This window comes from Oncorhynchus tshawytscha, linkage group LG11 (assembly GCF_018296145.1).
Source record: "Oncorhynchus tshawytscha isolate Ot180627B linkage group LG11, Otsh_v2.0, whole genome shotgun sequence".
NCBI classification, from domain to species: Eukaryota; Metazoa; Chordata; class Actinopteri; order Salmoniformes; family Salmonidae; genus Oncorhynchus; species Oncorhynchus tshawytscha.
This window is the reverse complement of record NC_056439.1, coordinates 53,703,958-53,721,135: the sequence shown is the minus strand read 5'-3', so window position 1 is coordinate 53,721,135 and position 17,178 is coordinate 53,703,958. Positions and strand designations below refer to the sequence as shown.

The following is a 17,178-nucleotide window of genomic DNA, read 5'->3' as shown; positions in this document are numbered from 1 at the left end:
TCACAGACCAGAGAATATTGTTTCTCATGGTCTGAGAGTCCTTTACGTGCCTTTTGGCAAACTCCAAAAGGGGCTGTCCTGTGTCTTTTACTGAGAAGTGGCTTCCGTCTGGCCACTCTACCATAAAGGCCTGATTGGTGGAGTGCTGCAGAGATGGTTGTCCTTGTGGAAGGTTCTCCCATCTCCACAGAGGAACTCTGGAGCTCTGTCAGAGTGACCATTGGGTTCTTTGTCACCTCCCTGACCAAGGCCCTTCTCCCTCGATTGCTCAGTTTGGCCGGGCGGCCAGCTCTAGGAAGAGTCTTGGTGGTTCAAAACTTCTTCCATTTAAGAATGATGGAGGCCACTGTGTTCTTGTAGACCTTCAATGCTGCAGAAATGTTTTGGTACCCTTCCCCAGATTTGTGCCTCGCCCAATCCTGTCCCGGAGCTCTACAGACAATTCCTTGAACCTCATGGCTTGGTTTTTCCTCTGACATGCACTGTTAACTGTGGGACCTTATATAGACAGGTGTGTGCCTTTCCAATTTACCACCAGTGAACTCCAATCAAGTTGTAGAAACATCTCAAGGATGATCAATGAATGGAAACAGGATGCACCTGAACTCAGTTTCGAGTCTCACAGCAAAGGGTCTGAATACTTATGTAAATAAGCTATTTCTGTTCTAAACCTGTTTTCGCTTTGTCATTATGGGGTATTGTGATGTCATTATGGGGTATTGTGACGTCATTATGGGGTATTGTGATGTGATTATGGGGTATTGTGATGTCATTATGGGGTATTGTGACGTCATTATGGGGTATTGTGATGTGATTATGGGGTATTGTGATGTCATTATGGGGTATTGTGTGTAGATTGATTAGGACAAACATTCATTAAATACATTGTAGAATAAGGCTGGAATGTAACAACATGTGGGAAAAGTGAAGGGGTCTGAATACTTTCCGAATGCACTGTAAACATGGCGGTGTTCGATTTAGCAATCTCACTGGAGTAAAGACCTCCTCCAGTTCTGTCGTTATTGAAATAGATAATACCTCACATCTCAAAATAGAACAATTTAATGTCAGATCCCTCACTACCAAGCCAGTCATAGTCAATGAACTAATCACTGATCATAAACCTGATGTGATTGGCCTGACTGAAACATGGGTCAAGAATTATGAATTTACAGCGCAGTCATGGCAGATAATCCTCACATTTTTGGTGACTTCACTATTAACACTGAGAACACCACAGACCCATTAAAAAAAATATTGCCTATATCTAATCTCCCATTCCTCTCTTTGTTTTTGTCTAAAGCCTTTCACTCAGCTATAACTGGCCTCACCTCCAGTACAATACGTGGCTGTGCATTGCACCTCAAAGAATTGGATACGATCCATCAACTCAATCCCAAAGAAGGTGAAAATGAAGAAGACATTTGTCATCATTAAGTTCCAAGAAAAGATGAACCACAACCAGCTAAAACGGTTATACCTTTTATACATGTAAATAGATTGGCTTATGTAACATCTGACGTATCGGTCCACAGTCAGTGAAGAGACAAGTAAACACAGAATGAATACCTGTCGCGTACGTGGCATGTTTTTTTTTGTTTGTTGCACGGACGGTGACGTAAGCGTTACCCGGAAGTGCTACATTTCATCCGCAATGGAGATGCTGGCTTGTTGGCAAAACATTTCAAGCTAGCTATAGATATATATATATATAAATAATAATAATAATAGCTTACTGCAGGTAGCTAGTTTTGATGAAATGGTTATAACAAATAGCAACGTTGGAGAGTGTACGATGTGGTCAACACGCTATGAATTACAACTTGCCTGCTGTAGGCAATAAGACTCATGCGAGACGATTGTCCGCTAGGCTAACCCGGCTAGCCGACGGTGTTTACATATCTGCAAAGTAAGGATCAGACTAGTTAGGTCGTTCTCTAGATGTACATGTTTGCATAACAAAACCGCGTTCAAGATAGATCAATAACTCGGAGCCTTTCCACGTCCTCTGAAAGTCACTAGAAATGATTTAGACGGACATGTCTGTTTAGACCTCGGCACAGAAAGCTCTAGCTAGAATTGCGACGTCCGGGAGTTATATTTGTCTAGCGAGCTAGAGCCTCAACACGAACCACAAGTTGTGTCTAAGCAAGCAAGCCGAAGAGCAACAACACCATTTTTGTTATCAAATCTGTAACTATGTCTATGGACGACTTCACTTCGATCAGCCTGCTTTCCCTGGCCATGTTGGTGGGGTGTTATGTGGCTGGAACCATTCCTCTGGCTGTCAACTTCTCAGAGGTGAGTAGTATTCCAACTACAAACATATGGTTTAGAAACAAAGCGTTACTTTGACTTAAAATGGGACTAAACAGCTGAAGTCCTTAGCTAAATACTGAGATTACAGTGCTCATCAATGTACAATATGTTTAAAAACAGCAGTATCAGTGTTTCTTAGCCAAACTAGTCAATTGTAATGTATTCTAATTTAAACATACAATTTGACATATTCAGTGATGTGAGGTAACTGATCATGTGAGGCCAAAGTTCATGGTTAGGATATTGATCCCTGCCATGAGTGATGATCCTTGCCTGGGTTGTTCTGTAATCCTGCTGAACCCTCTGTTCTAGTTGTTCCCTCTGTTCTAGTTGTTCCCTCTGTTCTAGTTGTTCCCTCTGTTCTAGTGGTTCTGTAATCCTGCTGAACCCTCTGTCCTAGTGGTTCTGTAATCCTGCTGAACCCTCTGTTCTAGTTGTTCCCTCTGTTCTAGTGGTTCTGTAATCCTGCTGAACCCTCTGTCCTAGTGGTTCTGTAATCCTGCTGAACCCTCTGTCCTAGTGGTTCTGTAATCCTGCTGAACCCTCTGTCCTAGTTGTTCTGTAATCCTGCTGAACCCTCTGTTCTAGTTGTTCCCTCTGTTCTAGTGGTTCTGTAATCCTGCTGAACCCTCTGTCCTAGTGGTTCTGTAATCCTGCTGAACCCTCTGTCCTAGTTGTTCTGTAATCCTGCTGAACCCTCTGTCCTAGTTGTTCTGTAATCCTGCTGAACCCTCTGTCCTAGTTGTTCTGTAATCCTGCTGAACCCTCTGTCCTAGTGGTTCTGTAATCCTGCTGAACCCTCTGTCCTAGTGGTTCTGTAATCCTGCTGAACCCTCTGTCCTAGTGGTTCTGTAATCCTGCTGAACCCTCTGTCCTAGTTGTTCTGTAATGCTACTGAACCCTTTGTCCTAGTTGTTCTGTAATGCTACTGAACCCTCTGTCCTAGTTGTTCCCTTTGTCCTAGTGGTTCTGTAATCCCGGTGAACCCTCTGGCCTAGTTGTTCCCTCTGTCCTAGTTGTTCTGTAATCCTGGTGAACCCTCTGTCCTAGTTGTTCCCTCTGTCCTAGTTGTTCTGTAATCCTGCTGAACCCTCTGTCCTAGTTGTTCTGTAATCCTGCTGAACCCTCTGTCCTAGTTGTTCTGTAATGCTACTGAACCCTCTGTCCTAGTTGTTCCCTCTGTCCTAGTGGTTCTGTAATCCTGGTGAACCCTCTGTCCTAGTTGTTCCCTCTGTCCTAGTTGTTCTGTAATGCTGCTGAACCCTCTGTCCTAGTTGTTCTGTAATCCTGCTGAACCCTCTGTCCTAGTCGTTCTGTAATCCTGCTGAACCCCTGTCCTAGTTGTTCTGTAATCCTGCTGAACCCTCTGTCCTAGTTGTTCTGTAATCCTGCTGAACCCTCTATTCTAGTTGTTCTGTAATCCTGCTGAACCCTCTGTCCTAGTTGTTCTGTAATCCTGCTGAACCCTCTGTCCTAGTGGTTCTGTAATCCTGCTGAACCCTCTGTCCTAGTGGTTCTGTAATCCTGCTGAACCCTCTGTCCTAGTTGTTCTGTAATGCTACTGAACCCTTTGTCCTAGTTGTTCTGTAATGCTACTGAACCCTCTGTCCTAGTTGTTCCCTTTGTCCTAGTGGTTCTGTAATCCCGGTGAACCCTCTGTCCTAGTTGTTCCCTCTGTCCTAGTTGTTCTGTAATCCTGGTGAACCCTCTGTCCTAGTTGTTCCCTCTGTCCTAGTTGTTCTGTAATCCTGCTGAACCCTCTGTCCTAGTTGTTCTGTAATGCTACTGAACCCTCTGTCCTAGTTGTTCCCTTTGTCCTAGTGGTTCTGTAATCCTGGTGAACCCTCTGTCCTAGTTGTTCCCTCTGTCCTAGTTGTTCTGTAATCCTGCTGAACACTCTGTCCTAGTCGTTCTGTAATCCTGCTGAACCCCTGTCCTAGTTGTTCTGTAATCCTGCTGAACCCCTGTCCTAGTTGTTCTGTAATGCTGCTGAACCCTCTGTCCTAGTTGTTCTGTAATCCTGCTGAACCCTCTGTCCTAGTCGTTCTGTAATCCTGCTGAACCCCTGTCCTAGTTGTTCTGTAATCCTGCTGAACCCTCTGTCCTAGTCGTTCTGTAATCCTGCTGAACCCCTGTCCTAGTTGTTCTGTAATCCTGCTGAACCCTCTGTCCTAGTTGTTCTGTAATCCTGCTGAACCCTCTATTCTAGTTGTTCTGTAATCCTGCTGAACCCTCTGTCCTAGTTGTTCTGTAATCCTGCTGAACCCTCTGTCCTAGTGGTTCTGTAATCCTGCTGAACCCTCTGTCCTAGTTGTTCTGTAATCCTGCTGAACCCTCTGTCCTAGTTGTTCTGTAATCCTGCTGAACCCTCTGTCCTAGTTGTTCTGTAATCCTGCTGAACCCTCTGTCCTAGTTGTTCTGTAATCCTGCTGAACCCTCTGTCCTAGTGGTTCTGTAATCCTGCTGAACCCTCTGTCCTAGTTGTTCTGTAATCCTGCTGAACCCTCTGTTCTAGTTGTTCCCTCTGTTCTAGTTGTTCTGTAATGCTACTGAACCCTCTGTTCTAGTTGTTCCCTCTGTTCTAGTGGTTCTGTAATCCTGCTGAACCCTCTGTCCTAGTTGTTCTGTAATCCTGCTGAACCCTCTGTCCTAGTTGTTCTGTAATGCTACTGAACCCTTTGTCCTAGTTGTTCTGTAATGCTACTGAACCCTCTGTCCTAGTTGTTCCCTTTGTCCTAGTGGTTCTGTAATCCTGGTGAACCCTCTGTCCTAGTTGTTCCCTCTGTCCTAGTTGTTCTGTAATCCTGGTGAACCCTCTGTCCTAGTTGTTCCCTCTGTCCTAGTTGTTCTGTAATCCTGCTGAACCCTCTATCCTAGTTGTTCTGTAATGCTACTGAACCCTCTGTCCTAGTTGTTCCCTTTGTCCTAGTGGTTCTGTAATCCTGGTGAACCCTCTGTCCTAGTTGTTCCCTCTGTCCTAGTTGTTCTGTAATCCTGCTGAACCCTCTGTCCTAGTTGTTCTGTAATGCTACTGAACCCTCTGTCCTAGTTGTTCCCTTTGTCCTAGTGGTTCTGTAATCCTGCTGAACCCTCTGTTCTAGTTGTTCTGTAATCCTGCTGAACCCTCTGTCCTAGTTGTTCTGTGATCCTGCTGAACCCTCTGTCCTAGTTGTTCTGTAATCCTGCTGAACCCTCTGTTCTAGTTGTTCCCTCTGTTCTAGTGGTTCTGTAATCCTGCTGAACCCTCTGTCCTAGTGGTTCTGTAATCCTGCTGAACCCTCTGTCCTAGTTGTTCTGTAATCCTGCTGAACCCTCTGTCCTAGTTGTTCTGTAATCCTGCTGAACCCTCTGTCCTAGTTGTTCTGTAATCCTGCTGAACCCTCTGTCCTAGTGGTTCTGTAATCCTGCTGAACCCTCTGTCCTAGTGGTTCTGTAATCCTGCTGAACCCTCTGTCCTAGTGGTTCTGTAATCCTGCTGAACCCTCTGTCCTAGTTGTTCTGTAATGCTACTGAACCCTTTGTCCTAGTTGTTCTGTAATGCTACTGAACCCTCTGTCCTAGTTGTTCCTTTTGTCCTAGTGGTTCTGTAATCCCGGTGAACCCTCTGGCCTAGTTGTTCCCTCTGTCCTAGTTGTTCTGTAATCCTGGTGAACCCTCTGTCCTAGTTGTTCCCTCTGTCCTAGTTGTTCTGTAATCCTGCTGAACCCTCTGTCCTAGTTGTTCTGTAATCCTGCTGAACCCTCTGTCCTAGTTGTTCTGTAATGCTACTGAACCCTCTGTCCTAGTTGTTCCCTCTGTCCTAGTGGTTCTGTAATCCTGGTGAACCCTCTGTCCTAGTTGTTCCCTCTGTCCTAGTTGTTCTGTAATGCTGCTGAACCCTCTGTCCTAGTTGTTCTGTAATCCTGCTGAACCCTCTGTCCTAGTCGTTCTGTAATCCTGCTGAACCCCTGTCCTAGTTGTTCTGTAATCCTGCTGAACCCTCTGTCCTAGTTGTTCTGTAATCCTGCTGAACCCTCTATTCTAGTTGTTCTGTAATCCTGCTGAACCCTCTGTCCTAGTTGTTCTGTAATCCTGCTGAACCCTCTGTCCTAGTGGTTCTGTAATCCTGCTGAACCCTCTGTCCTAGTTGTTCTGTAATCCTGCTGAACCCTCTGTCCTAGTTGTTCTGTAATCCTGCTGAACCCTCTGTCCTAGTTGTTCTGTAATCCTGCTGAACCCTCTGTCCTAGTTGTTCTGTAATCCTGCTGAACCCTCTGTCCTAGTGGTTCTGTAATCCTGCTGAACCCTCTGTCCTAGTTGTTCTGTAATCCTGCTGAACCCTCTGTTCTAGTTGTTCCCTCTGTTCTAGTTGTTCTGTAATGCTGCTGAACCCTCTGTTCTAGTTGTTCCCTCTGTTCTAGTGGTTCTGTAATCCTGCTGAACCCTCTGTCCTAGTTGTTCTGTAATCCTGCTGAACCCTCTGTCCTAGTTGTTCTGTAATGCTACTGAACCCTTTGTCCTAGTTGTTCTGTAATGCTACTGAACCCTCTGTCCTAGTTGTTCCCTTTGTCCTAGTGGTTCTGTAATCCTGGTGAACCCTCTGTCCTAGTTGTTCCCTCTGTCCTAGTTGTTCTGTAATCCTGGTGAACCCTCTGTCCTAGTTGTTCCCTCTGTCCTAGTTGTTCTGTAATCCTGCTGAACCCTCTGTCCTAGTTGTTCTGTAATGCTACTGAACCCTCTGTCCTAGTTGTTCCCTTTGTCCTAGTGGTTCTGTAATCCTGGTGAACCCTCTGTCCTAGTTGTTCCCTCTGTCCTAGTTGTTCTGTAATCCTGGTGAACCCTCTGTCCTAGTTGTTCTGTAATGCTACTGAACCCTCTGTCCTAGTTGTTCCCTTTGTCCTAGTGGTTCTGTAATCCTGCTGAACCCTCTGTTCTAGTTGTTCTGTAATCCTGCTGAACCCTCTGTCCTAGTTGTTCTGTAATCCTGCTGAACCCTCTGTCCTAGTTGTTCTGTAATCCTGCTGAACCCTCTGTTCTAGTTGTTCCCTCTGTTCTAGTGGTTCTGTAATCCTGCTGAACCCTCTGTCCTAGTGGTTCTGTAATCCTGCTGAACCCTCTGTCCTAGTTGTTCTGTAATCCTGCTGAACCCTCTGTCCTAGTTGTTCTGTAATCCTGCTGAACCCTCTGTCCTAGTTGTTCTGTAATCCTGCTGAACCCTCTGTCCTAGTGGTTCTGTAATCCTGCTGAACCCTCTGTCCTAGTGGTTCTGTAATCCTGCTGAACCCTCTGTCCTAGTGGTTCTGTAATCCTGCTGAACCCTCTGTCCTAGTTGTTCTGTAATGCTACTGAACCCTTTGTCCTAGTTGTTCTGTAATGCTACTGAACCCTCTGTCCTAGTTGTTCCCTTTGTTCTAGTGGTTCTGTAATCCCGGTGAACCCTCTGGCCTAGTTGTTCCCTCTGTCCTAGTTGTTCTGTAATCCTGGTGAACCCTCTGTCCTAGTTGTTCCCTCTGTCCTAGTTGTTCTGTAATCCTGCTGAACCCTCTGTCCTAGTTGTTCTGTAATCCTGCTGAACCCTCTGTCCTAGTTGTTCTGTAATGCTACTGAACCCTCTGTCCTAGTTGTTCCCTTTGTCCTAGTGGTTCTGTAATCCTGGTGAACCCTCTGTCCTAGTTGTTCCCTCTGTCCTAGTTGTTCTGTAATGCTGCTGAACCCTCTGTCCTAGTTGTTCTGTAATCCTGCTGAACCCTCTGTCCTAGTCGTTCTGTAATCCTGCTGAACCCCCTGTCCTAGTTGTTCTGTAATCCTGCTGAACCCTCTGTCCTAGTTGTTCTGTAATCCTGCTGAACCCTCTATTCTAGTTGTTCTGTAATCCTGCTGAACCCTCTGTCCTAGTTGTTCTGTAATCCTGCTGAACCCTCTGTCCTAGTGGTTCTGTAATCCTGCTGAACCCTCTGTCCTAGTGGTTCTGTAATCCTGCTGAACCCTCTGTCCTAGTTGTTCTGTAATGCTACTGAACCCTTTGTCCTAGTTGTTCTGTAATGCTACTGAACCCTCTGTCCTAGTTGTTCCCTTTGTCCTAGTGGTTCTGTAATCCCGGTGAACCCTCTGTCCTAGTTGTTCCCTCTGTCCTAGTTGTTCTGTAATCCTGGTGAACCCTCTGTCCTAGTTGTTCCCTCTGTCCTAGTTGTTCTGTAATCCTGCTGAACCCTCTGTCCTAGTTGTTCTGTAATGCTACTGAACCCTCTGTCCTAGTTGTTCCCTTTGTCCTAGTGGTTCTGTAATCCTGGTGAACCCTCTGTCCTAGTTGTTCCCTCTGTCCTAGTTGTTCTGTAATCCTGCTGAACCCTCTGTCCTAGTCGTTCTGTAATCCTGCTGAACCCCTGTCCTAGTTGTTCTGTAATCCTGCTGAACCCCTGTCCTAGTTGTTCTGTAATGCTGCTGAACCCTCTGTCCTAGTTGTTCTGTAATCCTGCTGAACCCTCTGTCCTAGTCGTTCTGTAATCCTGCTGAACCCCTGTCCTAGTTGTTCTGTAATCCTGCTGAACCCTCTGTCCTAGTCGTTCTGTAATCCTGCTGAACCCTCTGTCCTAGTGGTTCTGTAATCCTGCTGAACCCTCTGTCCTAGTTGTTCTGTAATCCTGCTGAACCCTCTGTCCTAGTTGTTCTGTAATCCTGCTGAACCCTCTGTCCTAGTGGTTCTGTAATCCTGCTGAACCCTCTGTCCTAGTTGTTCTGTAATCCTGCTGAACCCTCTGTCCTAGTGGTTCTGTAATCCTGCTGAACCCTCTGTCCTAGTTGTTCTGTAATCCTGCTGAACCCTCTGTTCTAGTTGTTCCCTCTGTTCTAGTTGTTCTGTAATGCTGCTGAACCCTCTGTTCTAGTTGTTCCCTCTGTTCTAGTGGTTCTGTAATCCTGCTGAACCCTCTGTCCTAGTTGTTCTGTAATCCTGCTGAACCCTCTGTCCTAGTTGTTCTGTAATGCTACTGAACCCTTTGTCCTAGTTGTTCTGTAATGCTACTGAACCCTCTGTCCTAGTTGTTCCCTTTGTCCTAGTGGTTCTGTAATCCTGGTGAACCCTCTGTCCTAGTTGTTCCCTCTGTCCTAGTTGTTCTGTAATCCTGGTGAACCCTCTGTCCTAGTTGTTCCCTCTGTCCTAGTTGTTCTGTAATCCTGCTGAACCCTCTATCCTAGTTGTTCTGTAATGCTACTGAACCCTCTGTCCTAGTTGTTCCCTTTGTCCTAGTGGTTCTGTAATCCTGGTGAACCCTCTGTCCTAGTTGTTCCCTCTGTCCTAGTTGTTCTGTAATCCTGCTGAACCCTCTGTCCTAGTTGTTCTGTAATGCTACTGAACCCTCTGTCCTAGTTGTTCCCTTTGTCCTAGTGGTTCTGTAATCCTGCTGAACCCTCTGTTCTAGTTGTTCTGTAATCCTGCTGAACCCTCTGTCCTAGTTGTTCTGTAATCCTGCTGAACCCTCTGTCCTAGTTGTTCTGTAATCCTGCTGAACCCTCTGTCCTAGTTGTTCTGTAATCCTGCTGAACCCTCTGTTCTAGTTGTTCCCTCTGTTCTAGTGGTTCTGTAATCCTGCTGAACCCTCTGTCCTAGTGGTTCTGTAATCCTGCTGAACCCTCTGTCCTAGTTGTTCTGTAATCCTGCTGAACCCTCTGTCCTAGTTGTTCTGTAATCCTGCTGAACCCTCTGTCCTAGTTGTTCTGTAATCCTGCTGAACCCTCTGTCCTAGTGGTTCTGTAATCCTGCTGAACCCTCTGTCCTAGTGGTTCTGTAATCCTGCTGAACCCTCTGTCCTAGTGGTTCTGTAATCCTGCTGAACCCTCTGTCCTAGTGGTTCTGTAATGCTACTGAACCCTTTGTCCTAGTTGTTCTGTAATGCTACTGAACCCTCTGTCCTAGTGGTTCTGTAATCCTGCTGAACCCTCTGTCCTAGTGGTTCTGTAATCCTGTTGAACCCTCTGTCCTAGTGGTTCTGTAATCCTGCTGAACCCTCTGTCCTAGTTGTTCTGTAATGCTACTGAACCCTTTGTCCTAGTTGTTCTGTAATGCTACTGAACCCTCTGTCCTAGTTGTTCCCTTTGTCCTAGTTGTTCTGTAATCCTGCTGAACCCTCTGTCCTAGTTGTTCTGTAATGCTACTGAACCCTCTGTCCTAGTTGTTCCCTTTGTCCTAGTGGTTCTGTAATCCTGGTGAACCCTCTGTCCTAGTTGTTCCCTCTGTCCTAGTTGTTCTGTAATCCTGGTGAACCCTCTGTCCTAGTTGTTCCCTCTGTCCTAGTTGTTCTGTAATCCTGGTGAACCCTCTGTCCTAGTTGTTCCCTCTGTCCTAGTTGTTCTGTAATCCTGCTGAACCCTCTGTCCTAGTTGTTCTGTAATGCTACTGAACCCTCTGTCCTAGTTGTTCCCTTTGTCCTAGTGGTTCTGTAATCCTGGTGAACCCTCTGTCCTAGTTGTTCCCTCTGTCCTAGTTGTTCTGTAATCCTGGTGAACCCTCTGTCCTAGTTGTTCCCTCTGTCCTAGTTGTTCTGTAATCCTGCTGAACCCTCTGTCCTAGTTGTTCTGTAATCCTGCTGAACCCTCTGTCCTAGTTGTTCTGTAATCCTGCTGAACCCTCTGTCCTAGTGGTTCTGTAATCCTGCTGAACCCTCTGTCCTAGTTGTTCTGTAATCCTGCTGAACCCTCTGTTCTAGTTGTTCCCTCTGTTCTAGTTGTTCCCTCTGTTCTAGTTGTTCCCTCTGTTCTAGTGGTTCTGTAATCCTGCTGAACCCTCTGTCCTAGTGGTTCTGTAATCCTGCTGAACCCTCTGTCCTAGTTGTTCTGTAATCCTGCTGAACCCTCTGTCCTAGTTGTTCTGTAATCCTGCTGAACCCTCTGTCCTAGTTGTTCTGTAATGCTACTGAACCCTCTGTCCTAGTTGTTCCCTTTGTCCTAGTGGTTCTGTAATCCTGGTGAACCCTCTGTCCTAGTTGTTCCCTCTGTCCTAGTTGTTCTGTAATCCTGGTGAACCCTCTGTCCTAGTTGTTCCCTCTGTCCTAGTTGTTCTGTAATCCTGCTGAACCCTCTGTCCTAGTTGTTCTGTAATGCTACTGAACCCTCTGTCCTAGTTGTTCCCTTTGTCCTAGTGGTTCTGTAATCCTGGTGAACCCTCTGTCCTAGTTGTTCCCTCTGTCCTAGTTGTTCTGTAATGCTGCCTAACCCTCTGTCCTAGTTGTTCTGTAATCCTGCTGAACCCTCTGTCCTAGTCGTTCTGTAATCCTGCTGAACCCTCTGTCCTAGTTGTTCTGTAATCCTGCTGAACCCTCTATTCTAGTTGTTCTGTAATCCTGCTGAACCCTCTGTCCTAGTTGTTCTGTAATCCTGCTGAACCCTCTGTCCTCTCTGTCTTGTCCCTCAGGAGAAGCTGAAGCTGGTGACGGTCCTGGGAGCAGGGCTGCTGTGTGGTACTGCCCTGGCTGTCATCATCCCCGAGGGGGTCCATGCCCTGTACGAGGAGGTCCTGGAGGGTGAGACTCGGGCTGTGTCCCAAATGGCACCCTATATTCCCTTTCATAGTGCACTACTTTTGACCGGGTCCTATGGGGTTCTAGTCAAAAGTAGTGCACTATGTAATGCTGAGCACAGATTGAAACAATGAGACAGATATTTCACTGGATGTATGAATCTGAAGCATCCGCTTGGCGTTTCCACTCACTACCAAATATGGTGGTGAGAGGAAACCCCGTGGCTGGCAGTGGGAGAAGGTAAACTGACATTCTGACAATTTTCTCATTGATGAAACATTTGATCTCAATACAGTATTCTGTTCCCCAAACTAGAAATTGTTACGAACAGACTTGACTAAGTTATCTGGACTTTACCCTTTGCCGAAGTTTTTTAAAATTCTGTTGTTTAGGAGTCAAATGCGAATTCTTGTTACTGCAGACGGGTCTCTGTCTCTGAATCTACTGTATGGGTTAGGGTCTCTGTCTCTACTGTATGGGTTAGGGTCTCTGTCTCTACTCTACTGTACCACCTGGCCAGGGTTAGGGTCTCTGAATCTACTCTATGGGTCTCTGTCTCTACTGTCTGGGTTAGGGTCTTTGTCTCTACTCTACTGTGTTGTTTTGGGTCTCTATCTCTACTCTACTGTATGGGTTTGGGTCTCTGTCTCTACTCTACTGTGTTGTTTTGGGTCTCTATCTCTACTCTACTGTATGGGTTAGGGTCTCTGTCTCTACTCTACTGTACCACCTGGCCAGGGTTAGGGTCTCTGAATCTACTCTATGGGTCTCTGTCTCTACTGTCTGGGTTAGGGTCTCTGTCTCTACTCTACTGTGTTGTTTTGGGTCTCTATCTCTACTCTACTGTATGGGTTTGGGTCTCTGTCTCTACTCTACTGTGTTGTTTTGGGTCTCTATCTCTACTCTACTGTATGGGTTAGGGTCTCTGTCTCTACTCTACTGTACCACCTGGCCAGGGTTAGGGTCTCTGAATCTACTCTATGGGTCTCTATCTCTACTCTACTGTCTGGGTTAGGGTCTTTGTCTCTACTCTACTGTGTTGTTTTGGGTCTCTATCTCTACTCTACTGTATGGGTTAGGGTCTCTGTCTCTACTCTACTGTACCACCTGGCCAGGGTTAGGGTCTCTGAATCTACTCTATGGGTCTCTGTCTCTACTGTCTGGGTTAGGGTCTTTGTCTCTACTCTACTGTGTTGTTTTGGGTCTCTATCTCTACTCTACTGTATGGGTTAGGGTCTCTGTCTCTACTCTACTGTACCACCTGGCCAGGGTTAGGGTCTCTGAATCTACTCTATGGGTCTCTGTCTCTACTGTCTGGGTTAGGGTCTTTGTCTCTACTCTACTGTGTTGTTTTGGGTCTCTATCTCTACTCTACTGTATGGGTTAGGGTCTCCGAATCTACTGTCTGGGTTAGTGTCTCTGTCTCTACTGTCTGGGATAGGGTCTCAGTCTCTCTCTCTCTGTGTAGGTGTGCACCACGCCCCTGGCCAGGTGGAGGGGGTGGAGGTATCCCAGCCCAAGGAAGGTGTGGATGCAGCTCTGGGGGTCAGTGGGGAGCACAGCCACGATCACCTCCATGCCTACATCGGGGTTTCTCTGGTCCTGGGGTTCGTCTTCATGCTGCTGGTCGACCAGATCGGAAGCGCCCACGTACACAGCAGTGCTGACGGTCAGTCTGGACACACACACACAGACAGACAGACAGACAGACAGACAGACAGACAGACAGACAGACAGACAGACAGACAGACAGACAGACAGAGACGGACAGACAGACAGACAGAGCATGGGTGGAGCTCACCACTCTCAAGGCCTGCTTCCCGGACACAGATTAAGTCTAGTAGTCCTGGACTAAACCAAGTTCAATGGAGAATCACCATCGAAAGTTATTTTCAGCCCAGTTCTAGGATTAATCAGTCCGGGAAACCGGGCCCTCGGGGTTCTACTTTATCAGAGCACGATTTGTCCATGGAGTGGTCTGTCTGATTTGTTAATGGAGTGGTCTGTCTGATTTGTTAATGGAGTGGTCTGTCTGATTTGTCCATGGAGTGGTCTGTCTGATTTGTCCATGGAGTGGTCTGTCTGATTTGTCCATGGAGTGGTCTGTCTGATTTGTCCATGGAGTGGTCTGTCTGATTTGTCCATGGAGTGGTCTGTCTGATTTGTCCATGGAGTGGTCTGTCTGATTTGTCCATGGAGTGGTCTGTCTGATTTGTCCATGGAGTGGTCTGTCTGATTTGTCCATGGAGTGGTCTGTCTGATTTGTCCATGGAGTGGTCTGTCTGATTTGTTAATGGAGTGGTCTGTCTGATTTGTTAATGGTGTGGTCTGTCTGATTTGATGTGTGTTCAGATCCAGAGTCTGCGAGGGTTGCCAGCTCAAAGATCACCACCACCTTGGGACTAGTGGTCCATGCAGCGGGTAAGATGGCCTCATTACACAGTGTTTCAGACCAACAGCCACCACTAACATTGAGTGGCTGCTGCCAACACACTGACACTGACTCAACTCCAGCCACTTTAATAATGGGAATTGATGGGAAATGATGTAAATATATCACTAGCCACTTTAAACAATGCTACCTTATATAATGTTACTTACCCTACATTGTTCATCTCATATGCATACGTATATACTGTACACTATATCATCGACTGCATCCTTATGTAATACATGTATCACTAGCCACTTTAACTATGCCACTTGGTTTACATACTCATCTCATATGTATATACTGTACTCGATATCATCTACTGTATCTTGCCTATGCTGCTCTGTACCATCACTCATTCATATATCCTTATGTACATATTCTTTATCCCCTTACACTGTGTATAAGACAGTAGTTTTTTTGGAATTGTTAGTTAGATTACTTGCTCGTTATTACTGCATTGTCGGAACTAGAAGCACAAGCATTTCGCTACACTCGCATTAACATCTGCTAACCATGTGTATGTGACAAATAAAATTTGATTTGATTTGTTTTTAGGAAGAAGAGAGAGTGAAAGGCTTGTTGGTGGATGTTTGCTGTTGTTGTTGGTACGTTTTGATGGAGTATTTTGTATTGATAAAAACATTTATGTTCCAGCGGATGGCGTGGCTCTCGGCGCAGCAGCTTCCACCTCTCAGACCAGTGTTCAGCTCATTGTCTTTGTGGCCATCATGCTTCACAAGGTACAGTGAAAACGATAACAGACCGTTCATCTTCTAGCCCGTGTTTTTTTGTTTCAAACCGTTTGTGTGTTTGTAACAAATGGTCACCGTGTTGCTTAACAGAATAGCCTCCTTCCTCACGAAGCCACACTGACAACATTCTAAACAAACCAAATGATTTTCAGTTTAAAAATAAAAGATGAACCAAACAGACAAAAGGAAACAACTATGAGGTAACAATTAGAAAGTAACCAATCAATGCTCTTATAAAGTTCAGTTGTCATTGGTCTGTATGTTAAACTGTCTGTCCCTCCCCCCCCTAGGCCCCAGCTGTGTACTTGAACCCTGTCTTTCTCTCCCCCCAAACCCCAGGCCCCAGCAGCCTTTGGCCTGGTCTCTTTCCTGATGCATGCTGGTCTAGAGAGGAACCGAATCCGTAAACACCTGCTGGTCTTCGCCCTGGCAGCACCTGTCCTCGCCATGGTTACCTTCGTAGGACTCAGCCAGGTCAGTTGGGGGGGGGGATGCTATTCTGTCCTCTCAGTACTCCTGTCCCCAGCCCATAGAAGGAAATGAAGCCCTGAGTATTCCTTCCAAATGTTGTTCTCCTTCTATGGCTTTGCAAAAAGGTATTTCACTTCATGCTCCCATCATGAGAATTGATGCTCATTCTAATTCCTCCGTTCTCTTTTCTTTCTTCCTGGTCTCGTCGACCTCTAGTCCAGTAAAGAGGCACTGTCAGATGTGAACGCCACGGGCGTGGCCATGTTGTTCTCTGCCGGGACCTTCCTGTACGTTGCCACGGTACATGTCCTTCCCGAGGTGGGCGGGACCGGACACAGCCACTCCCCCACACCGGGGAAGGAAACAGCGAAGGGACTGAGCAAGGTGGAGGTTGGGGCTCTGGTTCTGGGCTGTCTGATACCACTGGTGCTGTCTGTCGGACACCAGCACTAGAGACACACACACAGAGGAGGAGAAGAGAGAACGGGTAGGAAGGAGGAGGGTCTAGAGGGAAAGCAGCCAAACAGATCTCTCTCTTGTGTCTTATGTATCTGTTCTTTGACTGCTGATTGGTTGGAGTGGGACAACGACTGGCGGCCGGATCAAAACCATTTAAAACCCACGCTGGAAGACACAGGGATGACGATGTCATTAATAACAACAATTTTCCCACTTTTTCTACGAGAAGTTTTGTCTGTTGACAAGAGACTTGTACTTGTTTAAATGTTTAAAAAATATATATATATATATGTTTTGATTTTGAGCTCTAGGTAGACTGTACAGATAAGCAAGAGAGTTTGGATCATGGTCGTGTCCTGTTTCAGACGAACTGCCGACTGACTCCTGAACTCGTATTAACGGGATATTTGTTTGAAGACTTGGGCTGTAATAAACTTAAAAACCTTATATTGTGACATCTTGCAGTAAAAGTAAAGTTTTTTTTAAATCAGTGATTTAAAAAAAAAAACTTGCTGGTTTTCAGACACACTTTGAATAACTTTACTCTTACTATAAGATGAAATGTGATAGTTATTTATGTTCTTGCTAGTGGGAATCGGGTTAAGTATTTAGAAGTTTTACATGTAAGTAGTTAAATTTCTATGACTTTTGATCTTACCTAATGGTTACTTATATATATCTGCTCTACTATGAGACGTCTGAGAGAAATGTGTCTATGAGACTGATTTCCACAGACCCTAACCTTTTGTTAACTGAAATGACTGTCTAGCTTCAGCCACATAAAGGAGCGCTTGCCACACGACCAGCCTCTAAATGATACACTGAAACATCTAAACCTATAACAGCTGTTCTTTCTCACACATTTAGTTCGGTTGTTTACCCCCTGGACCTGCTTCCCTGGTACAGGAAGTGGAGACGTGATTGTGGAGTAGAGTGAGGTTGCCACTATATGCTGATCTTTGGTCAGTCTTAACCCCACTAATTGTTAAGGTCAAAGCTGTACCTAGGGGAAACTTCACTCCTGAGCGATGATTGTATGGAGACAAAATGGCTACTAGTCTTTTTGACGGTGGTGGTGGTGGTGGTCAAATAGACTAGTAGCCATTTTGTCTCCATACAATATGTGAGTAGTCTTTGTACAGTGTATGAGTAGTCAGAGAGACTCATTATAATGACCTCTGAACTGAGGGACCAGCATTGTGGAGTGTAGGGAGACCGACGCAGACAGACAGCTTTGTCTGGACCACTTTGT

At 45.9% G+C, this 17,178-nt stretch overlaps 1 protein-coding gene across 1 annotated transcript; it reads left to right on the top strand.

The window, feature by feature from the left end:
• Positions 1–1,631: 1,631 nt before the first annotated feature.
• On the top strand, positions 1,632–16,728 carry LOC112262161 (zinc transporter ZIP9-like). Its single transcript, XM_042330358.1, has 7 exons — positions 1,632–2,301; positions 11,705–11,813; positions 13,279–13,479; positions 14,163–14,231; positions 14,899–14,984; positions 15,336–15,470; positions 15,684–16,728. Exons 1-7 carry the CDS (start codon positions 2,200–2,202, stop codon positions 15,918–15,920), a joined length of 939 nt encoding a protein of 312 aa, XP_042186292.1. The 5' UTR covers positions 1,632–2,199; the 3' UTR covers positions 15,921–16,728.
• The last annotated feature ends 450 nt before the right edge of the window (positions 16,729–17,178 follow it).